This window comes from Schistocerca piceifrons, chromosome 4 (genome assembly GCF_021461385.2).
Source record: "Schistocerca piceifrons isolate TAMUIC-IGC-003096 chromosome 4, iqSchPice1.1, whole genome shotgun sequence".
Taxonomy (NCBI): Eukaryota; Metazoa; Arthropoda; class Insecta; order Orthoptera; family Acrididae; genus Schistocerca; species Schistocerca piceifrons.
Genome location: NC_060141.1, coordinates 618029043 through 618048368, shown reverse-complemented (window position 1 = coordinate 618048368; position 19326 = coordinate 618029043). Strand labels below are relative to the sequence as shown.

The 19326-nt window shown below is 43.4% G+C and overlaps 1 protein-coding gene across 4 annotated transcripts in view; it reads right to left on the bottom strand.

The window, feature by feature from the left end:
* Positions 1 to 19326, bottom strand: part of LOC124795373 — a 112840-nt gene that overhangs the window by 62506 nt on the left and 31008 nt on the right. For all 4 annotated transcript variants that reach the window (XR_007016684.1, XM_047259379.1, XM_047259381.1 and 1 more), the window contains exon 2: positions 18802 to 18951. Coding sequence is in view for 3 of the 4 variants with exons in the window: in XM_047259379.1 (XP_047115335.1) it covers positions 18802 to 18951 (150 nt within the window). In the remaining variant the exon portion in view is untranslated. The remainder of the gene's footprint in view (positions 1 to 18801; positions 18952 to 19326) is intronic.

Below are 19326 nucleotides of genomic sequence, written 5' to 3'. Positions count from 1 at the left end.
CCAACATAGCCCAGCTGTAACCAACACCTTTTCGCCTTTTTTCATTCCAGATCTCCAGTTTCTTTCCGGATCACCTTTATCTCTCCCCATATATTTTTATTTTCATTTCACCTCATGTTACACTTTCCACCTTCTAATACCTCACAACACCCCCACAATGACCCCATTATGTTTTATTTTCATTCCCTCCGCAAACATGCCTTCGCCCTAGCCAGATTACGCTCGCATATTTTATTTTCTCAGGCTTGTCTGACATTTGGCATTACCCCCAAAGGCCTCACACTCAAAGTTCCCATCTCTGGCTGCAACCCTTCCTTCCATCAGTCCCTATACCAGTTCCAAACTGAACAATCCATTGCCCTCACCCACCTAATCCTTCACCTACACATCAACTCAGCCAATGAACACACCTGTCAACTCCTATCCTTAATAAAAGTCCTTAATCTTTCCTCTCCCACATCCACACCGGCTGTTCAGAGCATCCTCCGACAGGCCAACCGTAAATTAGAACAGCATGCCACCCTCCACCTCAAAAAACTATCCAATCTCCTGGTTTCCCACCTCCGGAAAGGCAACTCACTCACCCTTCACAACCTTTCCAGCAAACCTCAACCTCCTCTCATTGCACACAAACCCAGTCTCTCCCATCTACTCAATCTCCCACTTCCAGCTCCACTCCCTCCAAAACCTCAAAATTCCGATCAACACAATCTGGAACCACAACACCCTAATTCAGTAGTTAACCTTTCCTCCAAACCTCTCTCCCAATCCGAAACCTCTGTCCTATCCAAAGGCCTCACCTTCAGCCCCACTCCCAGATTCAACCAAACAGCCCTCGCCAAAGATTTACTGTCCTACACTTGTACTCTCTGCTGGAAGTATCACTTTGCCACGAAGAAAAATGACCCTAATCCTACTCCTAATGATCCGACTCCTCAAGACACCATCCAAATTGAACCCTGCCTGGAACAGTTTCATCCTCCGTCACAGTGGGACCCACCTCCTCTTCCTCAAAATCACCCTCTCCAAACCTTCCAGGAATTGCTGACTTCCAGCCTTGCATCTCAATCCTTCTTAAAAAACCTTAATCCTACACCCAACATCACACTGCTGAAGCCCAGGCTATCCGTGATCTGAAGGCTGACCGATCCATCATCATTCTTCCGGCGGACAAGGGTTCCACGACCGCGGTACTTGATCGTCGGGAGTATGTGGCTGAGGGACTGCGTCAGCTTTCAGACAACACCACATACAAAGTTTGCCAAGGTAACCCCATTCCCGATGTCCAGGCGGAGCTTCAAGGAATCCTCAGAACCTTAGGCCCCCTGCAAAACCTTTCACCTGACTCCATCAACCTCCTGACCCCACCGACACCCCGCACCCCTACCTTCTACCTTCTTCCTAAAATCCACAAACCCAATCATCCCGGCCGCCCCATTGAAGCTGGTTACCAAGCCCCCACAGAACGTATCTCTGCCTACGTAGATCAACACCTTCAACCCATTACATGCAGTCTCCCATCCTTCATCAAGGACACCAACCACTTCCTTGAACGCCTGGAATCCTTACCCAATCTGTTACCCCCGGAAACCATCCTTGTAACCATTGATGCCACGTCCTTATACACAAATATTCCGCACGTCCAGGGCCTCGCTGCGATGGAGCATTTCCTTTCACGCCGATCACCTGCCACCCTACCTAAAACCTCTTTCCTCATCACCTTAGCCAGCTTCATCCTGACCCACAACTTCTTCACTTTTGAGGGCCAGACATACCAACAATTAAAGGGAACAGCCATGGGCACCAGGATGGCCCCCTCGTACGCCAACCTATTCATGGGTCGCTTAGAGGAAGCCTTCTTGGTTACCCAAGTTTGCCAACCCAAAGTTTGGTACAGATTTATTGATGACATCTTCATGATCTGCACTCACAGTGAAGAAGAACTCCAGAATTTCCTCTCCAACCTCAACTCCTTTGGTTCCATCAGTTTCACCTGGTCCTACTCCAAATCCCATGCCACTTTCCTTGACGTTGACCTCCACCTGTCCAATGGCCAACTTCACATGTCCGCCCACATCAAACCCACCAACAAGCAACAGTACCTCCATTATGACAGCTGCCACCCATTCCACATCAAACGGTCCCTTCCCTACAGCCTAGGTATTCGTTGCAAACGAATCTGCTCCAGTCCGGAATCCCTGAATCATTACACCAACAACCTGAAAACAGCTTTCGCATCCCGCAACTACCCTCCCGACCTGGTACAGAAGCAAATAACCAGAGCCACTTCCTCGTCCCCTCAAACCCAGAATCCCCCACAGAAGAACCACAAAAGTGCCCCACTTGTGACAGGATACTTTCCGGGACTGGACCAGACTCTGAATGTGGCTCTCCAGCAGGGATACGACTTCCTCAAATCCTGCCCTGAAATGAGATCCATCCTTCATGAAATCCTCCCCACTCCGCCAAGAGTGTCTTTCCGCCGTCCACCATCCTTCGTAACCTGTTAGTTCATCCCTATGAAATCCCCAGACCACCTTCCCTACCCTCTGGCTCCTATCCTTGTAACCGCCCCCGATGCAAAACCTGTCCCATGCACCCTCCCACCACCACCTACTCCAGTCCTGTAACCCGGAAGGTGTACACGATCAGAGGCAGAGCCACGTGTGAAAGCACCCACGTGATTTACCAACTGACCTGCCTACACTGTGATGCATTCTATGTGGGAATGACCAGCAACAAACTGTCCATTCGCATGAATGGACACAGGCAGACAGTGTTTGTTGGTAATGAGGATCACCCTGTGGCTAAACATGCCTTGGTGCACAGCCAGCACATCTTGGCACAGTGTTACACCGTCCGGGTTATCTGGATACTTCCCACCAACACCAACCTATCCGAACTCCGGAGATGGGAACTTGCCCTTCAGTATATCCTCTCTTCTCGTCATCCGCCAGGCCTCAATCTCCGCTAATTTCAAGTTGCCGCCACTCATACCTCACCTGTCTTTCAACAACTTCTTTGCCTCTACACTTCTGCCTCGACTGACATCTCTGCCCAAACTCTTTGTCTTTAAATATGTCTGCTTGTGTCTGTATGTGTGGATGGATATGTGCGTGTGTGCGAGTGTATACCTGTCCTTTTTTCCCCCTAAGGTAAGTCTTTCCGCTCCCGGGATTGGAATGACTCCTTACCCTCTCCCTTAAAACCCACTTCCTTTCGTCTTCCCCTCTCCTTCCCTCTTTCCTGATGAGGCAACAGTTTGTTGCGAAAGCTTGAATTTTGTGTGTATGTTTGTGTTTGTTTGTGTGTCTATCGACCTGCCAGCGCTTTTGTTCGGTAAGTCACCTCATCTTTGTTTTTGTGTGTGTGTGTGTGTATGTGTGTGTGTGTGTGTATATATATGAGGGAAACATTTCACGTGGGAAAAATATATGTAAAAACAAAGATGATGAGACTTACCAAACAAAAGCGCTGGCAGGTCGATAGACACACAAACAAACACAAACACACACACAAAATTCTAGCTTTCTTTACCAATGGTTGCTTCATCAGGAAAGAGGGCAGGAGAGGGAGAGACGAAAGGATGTGGGTTTTAAGTGAGAGGGTAAGGAGTCATTCCAATCCCGGGAGCGGAAAGACTTACCTTAGGGGGAAAAAAGGACAGGTATACACTCGCACACACGCACATATCCATCCGCACATACACAGACACAAGCAGACATTTGTAAAGGCAAAGAGTTTGGGCAGAGATGTCAGTTGGGGCCAAAGTACAGAGGCAAAGATGTTGTTGAATGACCGGTGAGGTATGAGGGGCGGCAACTTGAAATTAGCGCAGGTTGAGGCCTGGTGGGTAATGGGATGAGAGAATATATTGTTGGGCAAGATCCCATCTCCGGAGTTCTGATAGGTTGGTGTCAGTGGGAAGTAACTAGATAACCCGGACGGTGTAACACTCAACAGCTTAGGTCTTTGTGGGAAACAAATTTGTTCCAGTCCTGAATCCCTGAACCATAACACCAATAACCTGAATATAGCTTTCACATCCCGCAAATACCCTCCCGACCTGGTACAGAAGCAAATAGCTAGGGCCACTTCCTCATCCGCTCAAACCCAGAACCTCTCACAGAAGAACCCCAAAAGTGCCTCACTTGTGACGGGATACTTTCCGGGACTGGATCAGACTCTGAATGTGGCTCTCCAGCAGGGATATGATTTCCTCAAATCCTGCCCTGAAATGAGATCCATCCTTCATGTAATCCTCCCCACTCCACCAAGAGTGTCTTTCCACCATCCACCTAACCTTTGTAACCTCTTGGTTCATCCCTATGAAATCCCCAAACCACCTTCCCTACCCTCTGGCTCCTACCCTTGTAACTGCCCCCAGTGTGAAACCTGTCCCATGCACTCTCCCACCACCACCTACTCCAGTCCTGTAACCTGGAAGATGTACACGATCAAAGGCAGAGCCATGTGTGAAAGCACCCACGTGATTTACGAAGAAAAATAATCCTAATCATACTCCTAATGATCCAACTCCCCAAGAAACTATCCAAATTGAACCCTGCCTGCAACAGTTCCATCCTCCATCACAGCGGGACCCACCTCCTCTTCCTCAAAATCACCCTCTTCAAACCTTTCTGGAATTTCTCAATTCCAGCCTTGCCTCTCAATCTTTCTTGAAAACTCTTAATCCTACTCCCAACATCCACACAGCTGAAGCCCAGGCTATCTGTGATCTGAAGGCTGACCGATCCATCGTCATTCTTCTGGCTGACAAGGGTTCCACAACCGTGGTACTTCTTTGTCAGGAGTATGTGGCTGAGGGACTGCATCAGCTTTCAGACAACACTACATACAAAGTTTGCCAAGGTAACCCCATTCCTGATGTCCAGGTGGAGCTCCAAGGAATTCTCAGAACCTTAGGCCCCCTACAAAACCTTTCACCTGACTCCATCAACCTCCTGACCCCACCAACACACCGCAATCTACCTTCTACCTACTTCCTAAAATTCACAAACCCAAACATCTCGGTCGCCCCATTGTAGCTGGTTACCAAGCCCCCACAGAACGTCTCTCTGCCTACGTAGATCAACACCTGCAACCCATTATATGCAGTCTCCCATCCTTCATCAAAGACACCAACCACTTTCTCGAATGCCTGGAATCCTTACCCAATCTGTTACCCCCGGAAACCATCGTTGTAACCACTGATGCCACTTCCTTATACACAAATATCCCGCACGTCCAGGGCCTCGCTGCGATGGAGCACTTCCTTTCACGCCAATCACCTGCTACCCTACCTAAAACCTCTTTCCTCATTACCTTAGCCAGTTTCATCCTAACCCACAACTTCTTCACTTTTGGCTGGCCGAAGTGGCCGAGCAGTTCTAGGCGCTGCAGTCTGGAACTGCGCGACCGCTACAATCGCAGGTTCGAATCCTGCCTCGGACGTGGATGTGAGTGACGTCCTTAGGTTAGTTAGGTTTAAGTAGTTCTAAGTTCTAGGGGACTGATGGCCTCAGAAGTTAAGTCCCATAGTGCTCAGAGCCATTTGAACCATTTTTCTTCACTTTTGAAGGCCAGACATACCAACAATTAAAGGGAACAGTCATGGGTACCAGGATGGCCCCCTCGTATGCCAACCTATTTATGGGTCGCTTAGAGGAAGCCTTCTTGGTTACCCAAGCCTGCCAACCCAAAGTTTGGTACAGATTTATTGATGACATCTTCATGATCTGGACTCAATGTGAAGAAGAACTCCAGAATTTCCTCTCCAACCTCAACTCCTTTGGTTCCATCAGATTCACCTGGCCCTACTCCAAATCCCATGCCACTTTCCTTGACACTGACCTCCAGATGTCCAATGGCCAGCTTCACACATCTGTCCACATCAAACCCACTAACATGCAACAGTACCTCCATTATGACAGCTGCCACCCAATCCATATCAAAGGGTCCCTTCCCTACAGCTTAGGTCTTCGTGGCAAACGAATCTGCTCCAGTCCTGAATCCCTGAACTATTACACCAATAACCTGAAAACAGCTTTCGCTTACCGCATCTACCCTGCCGACCTGGTACAGAAGCAAATAGCTAGAGCCACTTCCTCATCCCCTCAAACTCAGAACCTCTCACAGAAGAATCCCAAAAGTGCCCCACTTGTGACAGGATACTTTCCAGGACTGGATCAGACTCTGAATGTGGCTCTCCAGCAGGGATACAACTTCCTCAAATCCTGCCCTGAAATGAGATCCATCCTTCATTAAATCCTCCCCACTCCACCAAGAGTGTCTTTCCGCCGTCCACCTAACAACCTTCGTAACCTCTTGGTTCATCCCTATGAAATCCCCAAACCACCTTCCCTACCCTCTGGCTCCTACCCTTGTAACCGCCCCTGCTGTAAATACTGTCCCATGCACCCTCTCACCACCACCTACTCCAGTCCTGTAACCTGGAAGGTGTACACAATCAAAGGCTGAGCCACATGTGATTTACCAACTGACTTGCCTACACTGTGAAGCCTTCTATGTGGGAATGACCAGCAACAAACTGTCCATTAGCATGAATGGACACAGGCAGACAGTGTTTGTTGGTAATGAGGATCACCCTGTGGCTAAACATGCCTTGGTGCACGGCCAGCACATCTTGGCACAGTGTTACACCGTCCGGGTTATCTGGATACTTCCCACTGACACAAACCTATCAGAACTCCGGAGATGGGAACTTGCCCTTCAATATATTCTCTCTTCCCCATTACCCACCACGCCTCAACCTCCAATAATTTCAAGTTGCCGCCCCTCATACCTCACCTGCCACTCAACAACGTCTTTGCCTCTGTACTTCTGCCTCGACTGACACCTCTGCCCAACCTCTTTGCATGCGGATGGATGTGTGTGTGTGTGTGTGTGTGTGTGTGTGTGTGTGTGTGTGTGTGTGTGTGTGTGTGCAAGTGTACACCTGTCCTTTTTCCCCCCTAACGTAAGTCTTCCCACTCCTGGGATTGGAATGACTCCTTACCATCTCCCTTAAAACCCACATCCTTTCGTCTTTCCCTCTCCTTCCCCGTTTCCTGATGAAGTAACCTTGGGTTGCGAAAGCTTGAAATTTGTGTGTGTTTGTGTGTTTTTTATTGTGTCTATCTACCAGCACTTCCTCATTTGGTAAGTCACAGCATCTTTGTTTTTTATATATTTTTTTCCCACGTGGAAGTTTCCCTCTATCATATATACGCACAGAGTGAGGCAGTTGAGTCACAAACCCCTTGTATCTCCCCAACCATAATAGATACAAAGATGCCATTTGGACAGTGAATTGCAGGGACGGGGGCTACTTGAATACACCATATTTCATGTTTGTGCTATTTTTAATGACAGAGATATGGAGCCATCTTTGGGTTTTTAAAATGGAACTCTAGGTTAAATTTTAGCATAACATGATGGGCTTAAAAAGACGGTTTCAAATATGTGTATATCATAATATTTAGGCGAATAGTCTTTGAGACACAGATATGTTGTCGTATCATCTTCGTCCTTCAAAGTGGCGTTGTCCAATGCGACCTTTCCTGTTGTCCACTAAGAAACTTAACAAGGAAAGCGTTGTTTTCCTGCTTCTTGATAATGCTGCAAGGTGACACACAAGGTAGGTGGAGAGAAGGGTATAAATGTGCTGCTGGGGTAATGAGACATCGCATTTCCGTCACAGTTTCCTGGAGCAGGTATGTGCACCAACAAAGAAAAGTTAGATATGCTTCTAGTGTATGGTGAAAGCAGAAGAAATGCTGTTAGGGCAATAAAGAAATATGGAGAGCTGTATCCTGATTGTGAGCATCCTATGTGCCAGCTTCTTGCACGTGCAGAAAACTGCAACAGGCGAGGTACATGCATAAAGAAAGCATTCTAGTGTTGGCTCATAATGAGCCTACTGTTCCATCGTGATGTATCGCCTTGGAATGTGGTATAAGTCAGAGAAGTGTTCTATGTATATTGTACCGGCATAGATTTCACTCATTTCACCTCTCATTACATCAAGCACTCTCCAGTGTGGATTTCGAACGGTGCCAGGAATTTTGCCGGTTTGCTCTGCAGCACCTACAGGATGATCTACCATTTTTTCAATGAGAGCTTTTTACTGATGAAGTGACTTTCACCAACCGGGGTAATGTGAATTTGCATAACATGTGTTTCTAGTCAATAGAGAACCCTCACTGGTTTCGACAGGTAAAGCATCAGCAACCGTGGAGTGTTAACGTGTGGTGCAGCATTGTTGGAAATATCACTGTGGGGCTGTACGTCATTCCGGGTATACTAAATGGCAATAACTATGCAACAGTTCCTGCGAAACGTTCTGCCCATTTTGCTGGAAGAGGTACCACTAACTACGCATCAGTGTATGTGGTTCCAATATGATGGCTGTCCTGCTCACTCTTCCCGTGTGACTACAGAGCTGTTAAATGAAAAGTTCCCAGATTGTTGGATAGGACGACATGCTGAAGTGAAGTGGCCAGCCCGGTCTCGTGATATCACCCCTCTTGATTTTTTCTGTAGGGAGCAGTCAAACATAAAGTGTATGCTCAAATACCAACTACGTCAGTCAATATGAAGCAATGTATCGTTGATACATGCGCTGATATCTCATGTGACACCTTCACAGCCATTCACAAATCTTTCGAACTGGACTACAAATGTGCATTGCAGCAGAGGAGAAGCATTTTGAGCACATGCTTCAGTAAAGTTTTGTATCATGTACAGTATGTATTTTGCATCTTTGTCTATATTTGCTTCGTATTGTGATCAATAGTAAATATTTTCAAATACAAAACAAATACATATGAAATAATTGTGACCAATAAGGGCCTCCTCATTTACATTTGTATTTCTGTTACTTAAAATTTATTAACATCTTGTAGTATTTTAATATCGTATGTTGTCTACTATTTTGGTATCACGGTTGTCAAATAACTGAATAATATTTGCATGACATCATCAGTTAATTTTTGTGCAAAATATCACAGTATGTATTACTATTGTCGGGTAAATGGACATGTTTGTGTAAGGACGGACACTCAATGTTTACCATGTACTCTACACAACAGGAAGGGTAGCACTGGACAACGCTGCTTCGAAGGACGAACACAATACGAGAACATATCTGTGTCTCAAAAACTATTCACCTAAATATTATGATATACACATATTTGAAACCGTCTTTTTAAGCCCATCATGTTAAGCTAAAATTTAACATATGGTTCCATTTAAAAAAAACCAAGGATGGCATCATATCTCTGTAACAAAAAATAGCACAAACATGAAATGTGATGTATTCAAGTAGCCCCTGACCATGCAATTTACTGTCCAAACGGCATCTTTGTATCTATTACAAACGGCATCTTTGTGCACACACACACACACACACACACACACACACACACACACACAGGGTGAGGCAGCTAAGTCATAACACCCCTTGTATCACCCCAACCATAATAGATACAAAGATGCCGTTTGTATTAGATACAAAGATGCCGTTTTGACAGTGAATTGCAGGGACAGGGGCTACTTGAATACATCACATTTCATGTTTGTGCTATTTTTTATTACAGAGATATGATACCATCTTTGGTTTTTTTTAAATGGAACCCTATGGACGTGCAAAAAGTTTAGCACAGTCGTCTAATTTTTTTATTTTTTGCAGGAGGAGAATGAAATTTTTTGTGGACATACTTGGAACATTTAGCTAAAGTATTTTCTTTTATTTACACGTTAGTCATAATGGACCGTGAAGTAGATGTCAGGTTGCAACAACGGTCAGTGATGAAGTTCCTCTTCAAGACTGGCGATGACTCTGCCACATCGATCCACAAAAAGCTGCTCCCTGTTTATGGGGAGGACACAGTGGATCATAGCAGTACCCAGCGGTGATTGCAGAGGTTTAAAGAAGGTGATTTCTCCCTACTGGACAATCCACGATGTGGTAGACCATTGACAGCAGTGAGTGGTGTGAATAAGGAGACCGTTGATTAAATCATCCAAAATGACAGATGTGTTACAGTTTGTCATTGGACAAGCTGCGACTTGCCATCAAGACCCAAAGACCACAGCTTCAGGGTCATCTCATCAGACTACACCCTGACAATGCCAAACCCCATACAGCCCTTATGAGACAGGAAAAAATCAGGAAAATTGTTCCTGATCCTCCCTGCAGTCCAGACTTGGCTCCAGCTGATTGTTACCTCTTTGGTCGTCTGAAGGCCCACCTGCGCGGCAAAACATTTGATAGTGAGAAAGACATTATTTCCTGTGTCAAGCGATGGTGTACAAGTCAATCCCCAGAATTTTACCATAGTGCATTTACATCACGGAAAGAATGTTGGGCTAGATGCATCACAGCTGATGGAGGCCACAATGAGTAGGCTCAATGCATAGCGAAATGTTTCAAGTATGTCCACCAAAAATTTGATTCTCCTCCTGCAAAAAATTAAAAAAATTAGAGAGGACTGTGCAAAACTTTTTGAATGCCCTTTGTGTGAATGGAAAATCCAAGAAGGCATGTAACAACATTATAAAAAAGATAGTTGCTACTCATCATACAGCAAACACACAACAAAAGGACTGTCACAAAATAAGCTTTCCGCCAACAAGGCCTTTGTCAAAAGTAGCCAACACACACACACACACACACACACACACACACACACAAATACAACTCACACACACATGACCACAGCCTCTGGCAACTGAAGCCAGTCTACGAGCACCAGCAAAAACTATTAAATACACTGAACTTTCAACCAAAGCCTTCTTCAGAAAAGAAAACACACAAATATTCACACAAACAGCCACACATCATGCACAGAGGACAGTCTGGCCAGTCCGGCTGGAGATAGTGGTCATGTGTGCGTGAGGTGTGCCTGTTTGTGCGAATGTGTGTGTGCTTTCCTTTCTTTTCTGAAGAAGTATTTGGCCAAAAGCACAGTGTGTAACAGATTTAAAGTCAATTATTTTGGTTCAGAAAGTTGTCCACAGCCTAGGAACCACCATTTTCAACAACTTTCCAGTAGCCACAAAAAGTTTTGTTACTATCAGGAACCTAAAGGATTTATTGATGACCAACTCTTTCTATTCCATTGGCGAATTTCTTAGTAGGACCAGTCAATGGACACATTATTAATTATATCAAATAATGTAAGTATTATGTAAAATATGACTGCTGCACATCTTCAGTGCACTATTGTGGTCAATATAAATAAGTGTTGTGAAATGCTTTTTGTTTGATTATGCATGGCTACAATAGCCTAAAAATTGTCTCATATGCCTCTGTGACTAGAACTACACATTTACATGTTTTTGGCAAGTATATTATTACCTCTTAAAGAAAATATACTTCATTTTTTTTATCAAAAACATTCTGAACAGGATAGATTGCTACTTGTCATGTAGAGGAGGTGATGAGTTGTAGACAGACTGAACTTTTTGCTTCTGAAGAAGCAAAAAGTGCGCGCACACACACACACACACACACACACACAATGCACACATGGCTACTGTCTATAGCCACTCAGGGCCGGCACAAATGTTCACTTGCTACTACATACATCTATTCATTAAAATGTCAACTCATTTGACAATGCAGAAAATAGGATTTAATAGAGACAACAAAAGTCACACTCTTGCATTTATGAATCAGAAATTGGTTACTTGCATATCCATAACATCCTCAAAAATCCTTCAGGGAAACGGGAACTATAGTTTAACATGGAATTCAAACTACATGCCATTCCTGGTGGATCTTCATATCACTGAGAGGTAGCTAAATTAAAGGAAGAAATATTCCATTGTCTGATCAGGATTCAATCTTGTGACCTTTTATTTTCCAGGTACACACTTTACCACTGTACCACCAGGCCCAAAAGTACTAGTATACTGACTTTTTTTGGGGGGCAGGGCCGAGGAGGACTCCAACATAGTGTTAGCAGACTGTCAGTTTTGAAGCACAGCTGCTGGTGTGCTAGAGATTTCATAGCAAGTTACCTGCTATGACAACTCCATAAGCTCTAACACATTTTCACAACCAGCGATCTTTTGCAGCTAAGCAATATAGGTACACACCTTCACAGAGAAGGTTGTCTTCATTTCAATGGTTTATGATACACCACAGTTTTTATTTCCACCAAAGCAGTACACAAAAAATATAAAAACTGCAATGTTTCAACAAAAACATAAACTTTACTCTTAGTATCTGGAATAAACTGTTAATTTTACAAGTCACTGCAAGGAATTATATTGCAAACAAACTACTTCAGGTTGTTTCAGCTCATAACATGATTTATTTGACAGAAAATCACTTCTGGTGTTAAATCTGCAGTGTGATCTTGATTCCTTCACACATCGTGTTCCACGTACTGGCACCACCTAATATCATTATGGAAATGAAGTAGGTGGTGCAACATTACTGTTGACCACCATGCTGCCATTACCCAGATGGCACTTGTCAGCAGGAGTGCACTATGACGAGACCATGCCACACTCCTGCATACATAATCAGAGCCTGTCTGAGGTAGTTGAGGTGTAATCTGTGGAGTGTGCAGTGAGTGTGCCATTGATTTGGCTAAGGTGTTTATATTTCCACTTTTGTGAAAGGCAGAACTTTGACACAGCATGAAATGGACTTTGTTTTGGAATATGAACTTGTGATAGCTTACAATGTTTCCAGGAAGCATCCTCTGTGCAGGGTGTCAGAAATTCCTTTTACAAACTTCCAGGACTTTTAAAGGGGTGTGATCACATAATATTCTGAATAGGAGCTAATGTCTCGAAATTTACTATTTTCAGCCTATGAAGGTTTCAGTTCAGATGTGTAATGTGTCCACATCTACTGAGGGAAACAGAAAAGTTTCAGAGTTGCTTGTCTCAGTATGCAATAGGGTAGACAGGATGATATGTATTGCTACTGAATGTCCATCAGGAAACATGGTTTCAGCATGATGGCACACCACCTCTCTTCTCACGTGATTTGGAGAGTGGTCCAACCACGTGGCTGCTGCAATAGCCAGATTTAACATCTATGGACTACTTCTTGTGGGGTCGTATGCAAAGTTTAATTTACAAGACTTCTGTAGAGACAGAGAAATACCTGCTGCCACAAGTTCTGGCCACAGCACTAGACACTGAAGAGACATCAGGTGGAACAGAGAGTGTGTACAAGAATGTGCTTCATAGATACAATGTCTGTAACAATGTTGATGATTATCACATCGAGCTGCTGTTGTAATCCATTTGTAAGTACAGTATGCTGGTTTCCTTTTTTCATTTTGGAATAATATAAACACATAATGTCTAAGTGTTAGCACAAACAAATAAGCTTAGGTGATAAATGAATGTTTTGCTTTGTTTCCTTTCGAATTGTTACCTAATAATTCTATTGCATCACAACTAATTCAGTTCCTTAAGCAGAAATGGATGAGTTGAACATGTGAATTGAAACTATCATACAACAGAAACGGTACATTTCTGGGCGTGGGTTCCTACTCAAAATATTATATACTCACTCCCCTCTACACGTCGTAGCATTTTGTAATGGGCATTTCAGAGCACCTCATATATCTCTTCTCGTGAATAAAGTGGGGTGAGTACCCACTAGTTTCATGTGTAACTCACCTTTTACAAAATTCGATAAATCCCATCTTCATGTGTGTGGAACAAATCAAGTAATTATGACTAGTACTACTCTATTTACATTGTTAATTAAGATAATTATTTTCTCATGTAACATGCTAATTGGTATGCCACTTCTCTCGCAGTAATTAAATTTTTTCCATTGGGTCTACCTTCCCCATGCACACACTCACACACACACACACACACACACACACCACACACACACACACACACACACACAGATATATATATATATATATATTCAGATGGGGGACGGTTAGATGATCAGGGGAGTGTGCAGAAAAAGAGGGCAGTGAAGGTCTGTGGGTGCATTTATGGAATAAGGCTATGGAATGGGAACAGGAAAGGGAATAGGTGGGTGAAGGACAATGATTAACTAAAGTTGAGGCCAGGAGAGACATGGGAACATAGGATATGTTGCAGGGAGAGTTCCCATCTGTGAAATTCAGAAAAGCTGGTGTTGTTAGGAAGGATCCAGATGGCACAGTCTGTGAAGCAGTCATTAAAATGAAGAAAACTGTAAGGGACAACATGCTCAGGAATTGTGTGATCCAGCTGTTTCTAGGTCACAGTTTGTTGGTGGACATTCATGCGGACAGACAGCTTGTTAGTTGTCATGCTCAATGATGGCATAGGTGATGCCTGTGACCAGGCTGGAAGAGCTGATGGTGGAAGGACATATGGGACAGATCTTGAATCTAGGTCTACTACAGGAATATGAACCATGAGGGATGGACGAGGATACTGTGTAAGTACGGTGGACAGTGGAATACCACTGTGAGAAGAGTAAGGAGGATAATGGATACGACAAGAGGTAGTCAAAACCTTGGTGGGGAATGTGATTCAGTTGCTCCAGTTCTGGGTCATGAGGAAATGTTCCTCTGAGGCTGGACAGTGGGATTTTTGTAAATCGTAACTGCAGACATAAGGCATGGGAGATTTGTTTCTAAACAAGGTTAGGGGGGCAATTACAGTATATGAAGGCCTTAATAAGACTTTTGGTATATTTCAAGACAAACTGCTCATAACTACAGATGCAGTGGCAAAGGGTGGTTAGGCTGTATGGATGGTGCTTGTTAGTATGGAATAGGTGGCAGCTATCGAAGTGGAGGTACTGCTGGTGGTTGGTATGTTTGATGTGGACAGAGGTACTGATGCAGCCATGTTTGAGGTGGAGGTCAGCATTGAGGAAGGCGGCTTGTTTGGTTGACGAGGGCCAAGTGAAGCAAATGGGGGAGAAGGAGTAGATAAAAGTGTTCTCATTATGAAGATGTCATCAGTGAATCTGAACCAGGTAAGCAGTTTTGGATTCTGGATGGCGAGGAGGGATTCCTGTAGATGGCTCATGATAGGTTGGCGTAAGATGGTGCCATGTGGGTGCCCATAGCCGTACTCCAGATTTGTTTGTAGTGGAGAAGTAATTGTGGGTGAGGATGTAGACGGTCATGGTGACCAGGAAGGAGGCTGTAGGTTTGGAATCCATAGGATGTTGGGAAAGGTGGTGTTCAATAGTGGCTAGGCCATGGGCATCAGGAATGTAAGTGTAAAGGGAGGTGGCATCAATAGTGATGAGCAGCGGTGTGGTAAAAGACCAGGACTGTGGAGAGTCAGTGGAGGTTATGGTGACCATTTACTGGGCCCCCAGTAAGAGTATCTCTGCTCTCATAGACCAACACCTTCAGCATATCACCAGTAACCTCCCATTCTATATAAAAGATACCAACCATTACCTCCACTTCTATTTGCGTGAATGTGTGTGTGTGTGTGTGTGTGTGTGTGTGTGTGTGTGTGTGTGTGTGTGTTGTCTATTGTGGAAGAAGGCCTTCTGGATGAAAGTTTATGTTTTTAGAAGTCTTCTTGTTGTGCCTGTCTGCGACTCAACATCTCCACTATATGCTGAGTAGCAATCTTTCCTTTTCATAATACAAGGGTCATCCACAAAGTAAGTTCCATTTGGTTATATATATATATATATATATATATATATATATATATATATATATAAAAAACGTGTACATATACAGAAAAAATATTTATTGTACAAAAATCTACAACTGTTGAACTACATCCGAAATTCTGTAGGCACTTGTCATAACGTGGCACAAGTTTTTGTATGCCTTCTTCATAGAAGGTTACCGCCTTTGTATTCAGCCGTGTGGTAACATGTTCTTTCTGCTCATCATCATCGTTGAAGTGTTGACCGCCAAGGACAGATTTTAGGTGTAAGAAGAGATGAATGTCACTAGGAGTGAGGTCTGGGCTGTACAGAGGATGATCAAATGCATCCCAGTGAAATTCCCGTAAGAGTTGTTTGGTCACACGCCGTGTGAGGTCGGAAAAAAACAACACCCTCTGACAGTAACCCTCGGCACTTGTTCTGTATTGCGCGGCTCAATTTCTTAATGGTCTCGCAGTAACCATGTGCAGTGATTGTTTGGCCTCATGGTAAGAAATCAATCAGAAAAATGCCTTTTCTGTCCAAAAAATGGTGCACATGACTTTTTGAGGTGTCAAGATTTGCTTAGGCTTAACCTTCGTTGGGGATGAAGTGTGCCTCCATTCCATTGATTGCCGTTTTGTTTCAGGGGTGTCATACGATACCCAAGTTTCGTCCCCCGTGACTATCCAAGAAAGTAAACCATCGCCTTCTTCATTGTAGCGTGTCAAAAACTGAAGTGCACTGCCCATCTGTTGTTTTTTGTGTTGTTCAGTAAGAATTTTGGGTACCCAATGTGAGCAAAGTTTTCAAAATTTCGGTTTTTCAGTGACAATTTCTTGAATTTGCGGTACTTCCATAGCAAGGGCACTAAGTATAAACTTACGGTTGTGCTTAATCTTCTCTTCAGTTGTGTGAATCAGTTCATCAGTAACCACACACGGGCGTTCACTTCATTCTTCATTGTGCACTTGATCACGTCCTTCATTGAACAGTCTGACCCATCTTCTAACCACTGAATCACTCATAGCATTTTGTCCATAAACCTCGCAATTTGCCGATGAATTTCCTTTGGTTTAACTTTCTTTGCATTTAGAAAACGAATCAAGATCTGATTTCACACGCGGGCGGCATTTTCAATTATGGCTGACATTATAAAGAAGCACTACAAAGCACAAGCCGGCAGCAGCGATCTGAAAATGGCATACAAGTCTTCTCCTTGAGTCAGAGTAACTGCCGTGCATGCTCAGAACTGCGATCATAGTGCTGCTGTGGATAGAAATAGAAAGGAAACTTACTTTGTGAATGACCCTCATATTGTCATTATTCCATCCTGGATTTTCCATTGTTAGATTAACTATTTTCACGTAAAAGTTATAAGAGATTACAAACTGTATTAATAACAGAAGATTCCATCAAATTTGCAGAAGCTCATGATATAATGTTTCATAACACATCAGTTTTTATTTGTAAATCTATCAATGAATGTTTTCATAAATGTGCCACATTATCACACACTCCAATCCTCCCACCAACTGGGAGAAACATTTAGAAAGGAATGCTCCCTCTTGTGACCCAATATCACTTTGGAGTGGTGCAGCTGTGCCATACCTTTTGCCAGGGCTTTGATTATCTATCATCCTACCCAAAAATGAGGGAAATCCTACTAAAAATCCTTTCCACCGCCTCCAAAAGAGATATATCAACCACCCAATTTATACAACATACTGGTCCATCCCAATGCCACTCCCACTCCCAGCCACCTGTGAAAACAGCCATATCATACAACAACTATACTGCAACCACAACACAGATTTTTACTTTCGTATGAGAACCAGCCTTGCTGTACACCAGATTGAACAGCACCCCGAAACTGTGACCAAGAAAGAAGCTGACCACATAGTAGCACTGCTGCTGAACACAACATGCTCAAGTTTGTTGGCCACTCCACAACCAGTGCCATCAGGATCCTTCCCTCCAGCACTAGCTTTTCTGAACAACATACATGGGAGATATCCTTGCAACACATCCTTCACTTATGTAATCCTCCTGGCCTCAATCTCCACTAACCCAATGTCCCCACACACTCTACCCAATATTTTCCCTTTCCTCTGTCCTGTCATCCCATCCTAGTCCATCCTCCACATTATCTTCATTGTGTATTGCACCTCATCAGCCCCAGTAACTGTATTATATTACATTCCTAGCCCGTGTACCTGCCAACCCTCTTTCCTACTTTCCTAACCAATGAACCTGCTGCCGTCCTCCGATCCACTAGGCACCCATCCCCAACCCCTCTTCCTGCTTCCCATCTTTCTCCCTCTAACCACCCTACATGATACAATCCCCACCCCATCCAACACAACCCCCATCCCACCTTAATCCATCTGCTGAACTGTAATCCTGGCAATGTGTCTAGCCAGCACCATGCTTATCGATGGATTTCTTCCAAAAGCTAGCAAGTTTTTATTTTCTTTAGTGTGTACCTATTGATGGTTCAGTGCTTCTGCTATTCAGTGAAGGGTCTCCTTTATCCCTAAATTATTTCCTATTAATGTTTCCAGTATTGTAAAATAACATACGCTTTGTCATAAATCTATTTAAAACAATATGGCAGCAACAACGGGGGGGAACAAATGTCTCTAGTATGTTATTTGGTAGTTAGATTGCTATAATTATATTTCAACATTTGGGAAACAAGCTCAATAACAAAAACTTCAACCCCAGCATAGATACAGATAAGTTGTCACTCACCTTTATTTTTAATGCAAGTCAAGTCAAATTCTAGTACATTCAAACTTGGTATATTTTGACAGATCTGAAAACATAACTCAAGGTAGTTATAAATTGCAAGGTAGGATAGTTAATGCAGCTGCTGGTACTGACTATAACATGCTGGGACATATGCGGCGAGAGTTGGCTATTGTACTGACATTTGCCGCATCTGTGCCTATATTGAAGACCTGTAATGTGAATTAATGCTTGGAGAGATACTCAGTCCTCTGATGTATGTATATTTATTGTATGTCTTGTAGTTTTTGAGCAGTCATTTTCTGAAACACTGGACGTACTTCTGAATAATCATGTACAAGCAATAAAATGAAACTCGCACCCACATTCTCCATTGAGACAGATGCATGCATACACAAACATGTACTACCAAAATAATCAATAAAAAAATACAAAAAGACCTTAGTCAGTGGTTCTCCTTCATGTGGATGAGAATTTTTTGTCAACACACTTTCTGCCATTATGCATTGTTTTATAAAGTCACTTGATTGCTCCAGCTTATACAAACATCGAAAACATACATGTTTTGGCAGCGCGTCATCTTCAAAAATCTGAAAGCAATTTCACACTACCTTCAAGCCAATGTCTTCAATGTAAACTAGTTATTTGTACTTATGAAATAAATTTGACACTATGAAAATAAGAACAGAGAGAAGTAGCCTGCTTTATAACCAAAAACCATTTACTAGTTTTACAGTTTGCAATTACTATTATAAACATTTGATGTACTCATATAATTTCTCACTGTTGGACTGTAAACCTCTATAAACTACTGTAACAATAATATGAGGATGATGATGACACTAGCTGCAGTGGATGTATTTACTTTTTCAAGCCCTCTTAATTATAAAGTATTGGGAACAACATAACCACATGTCCATTACAATTTCCTCTTGCATTTAAAAAATGCTACAAAATATTGTGTA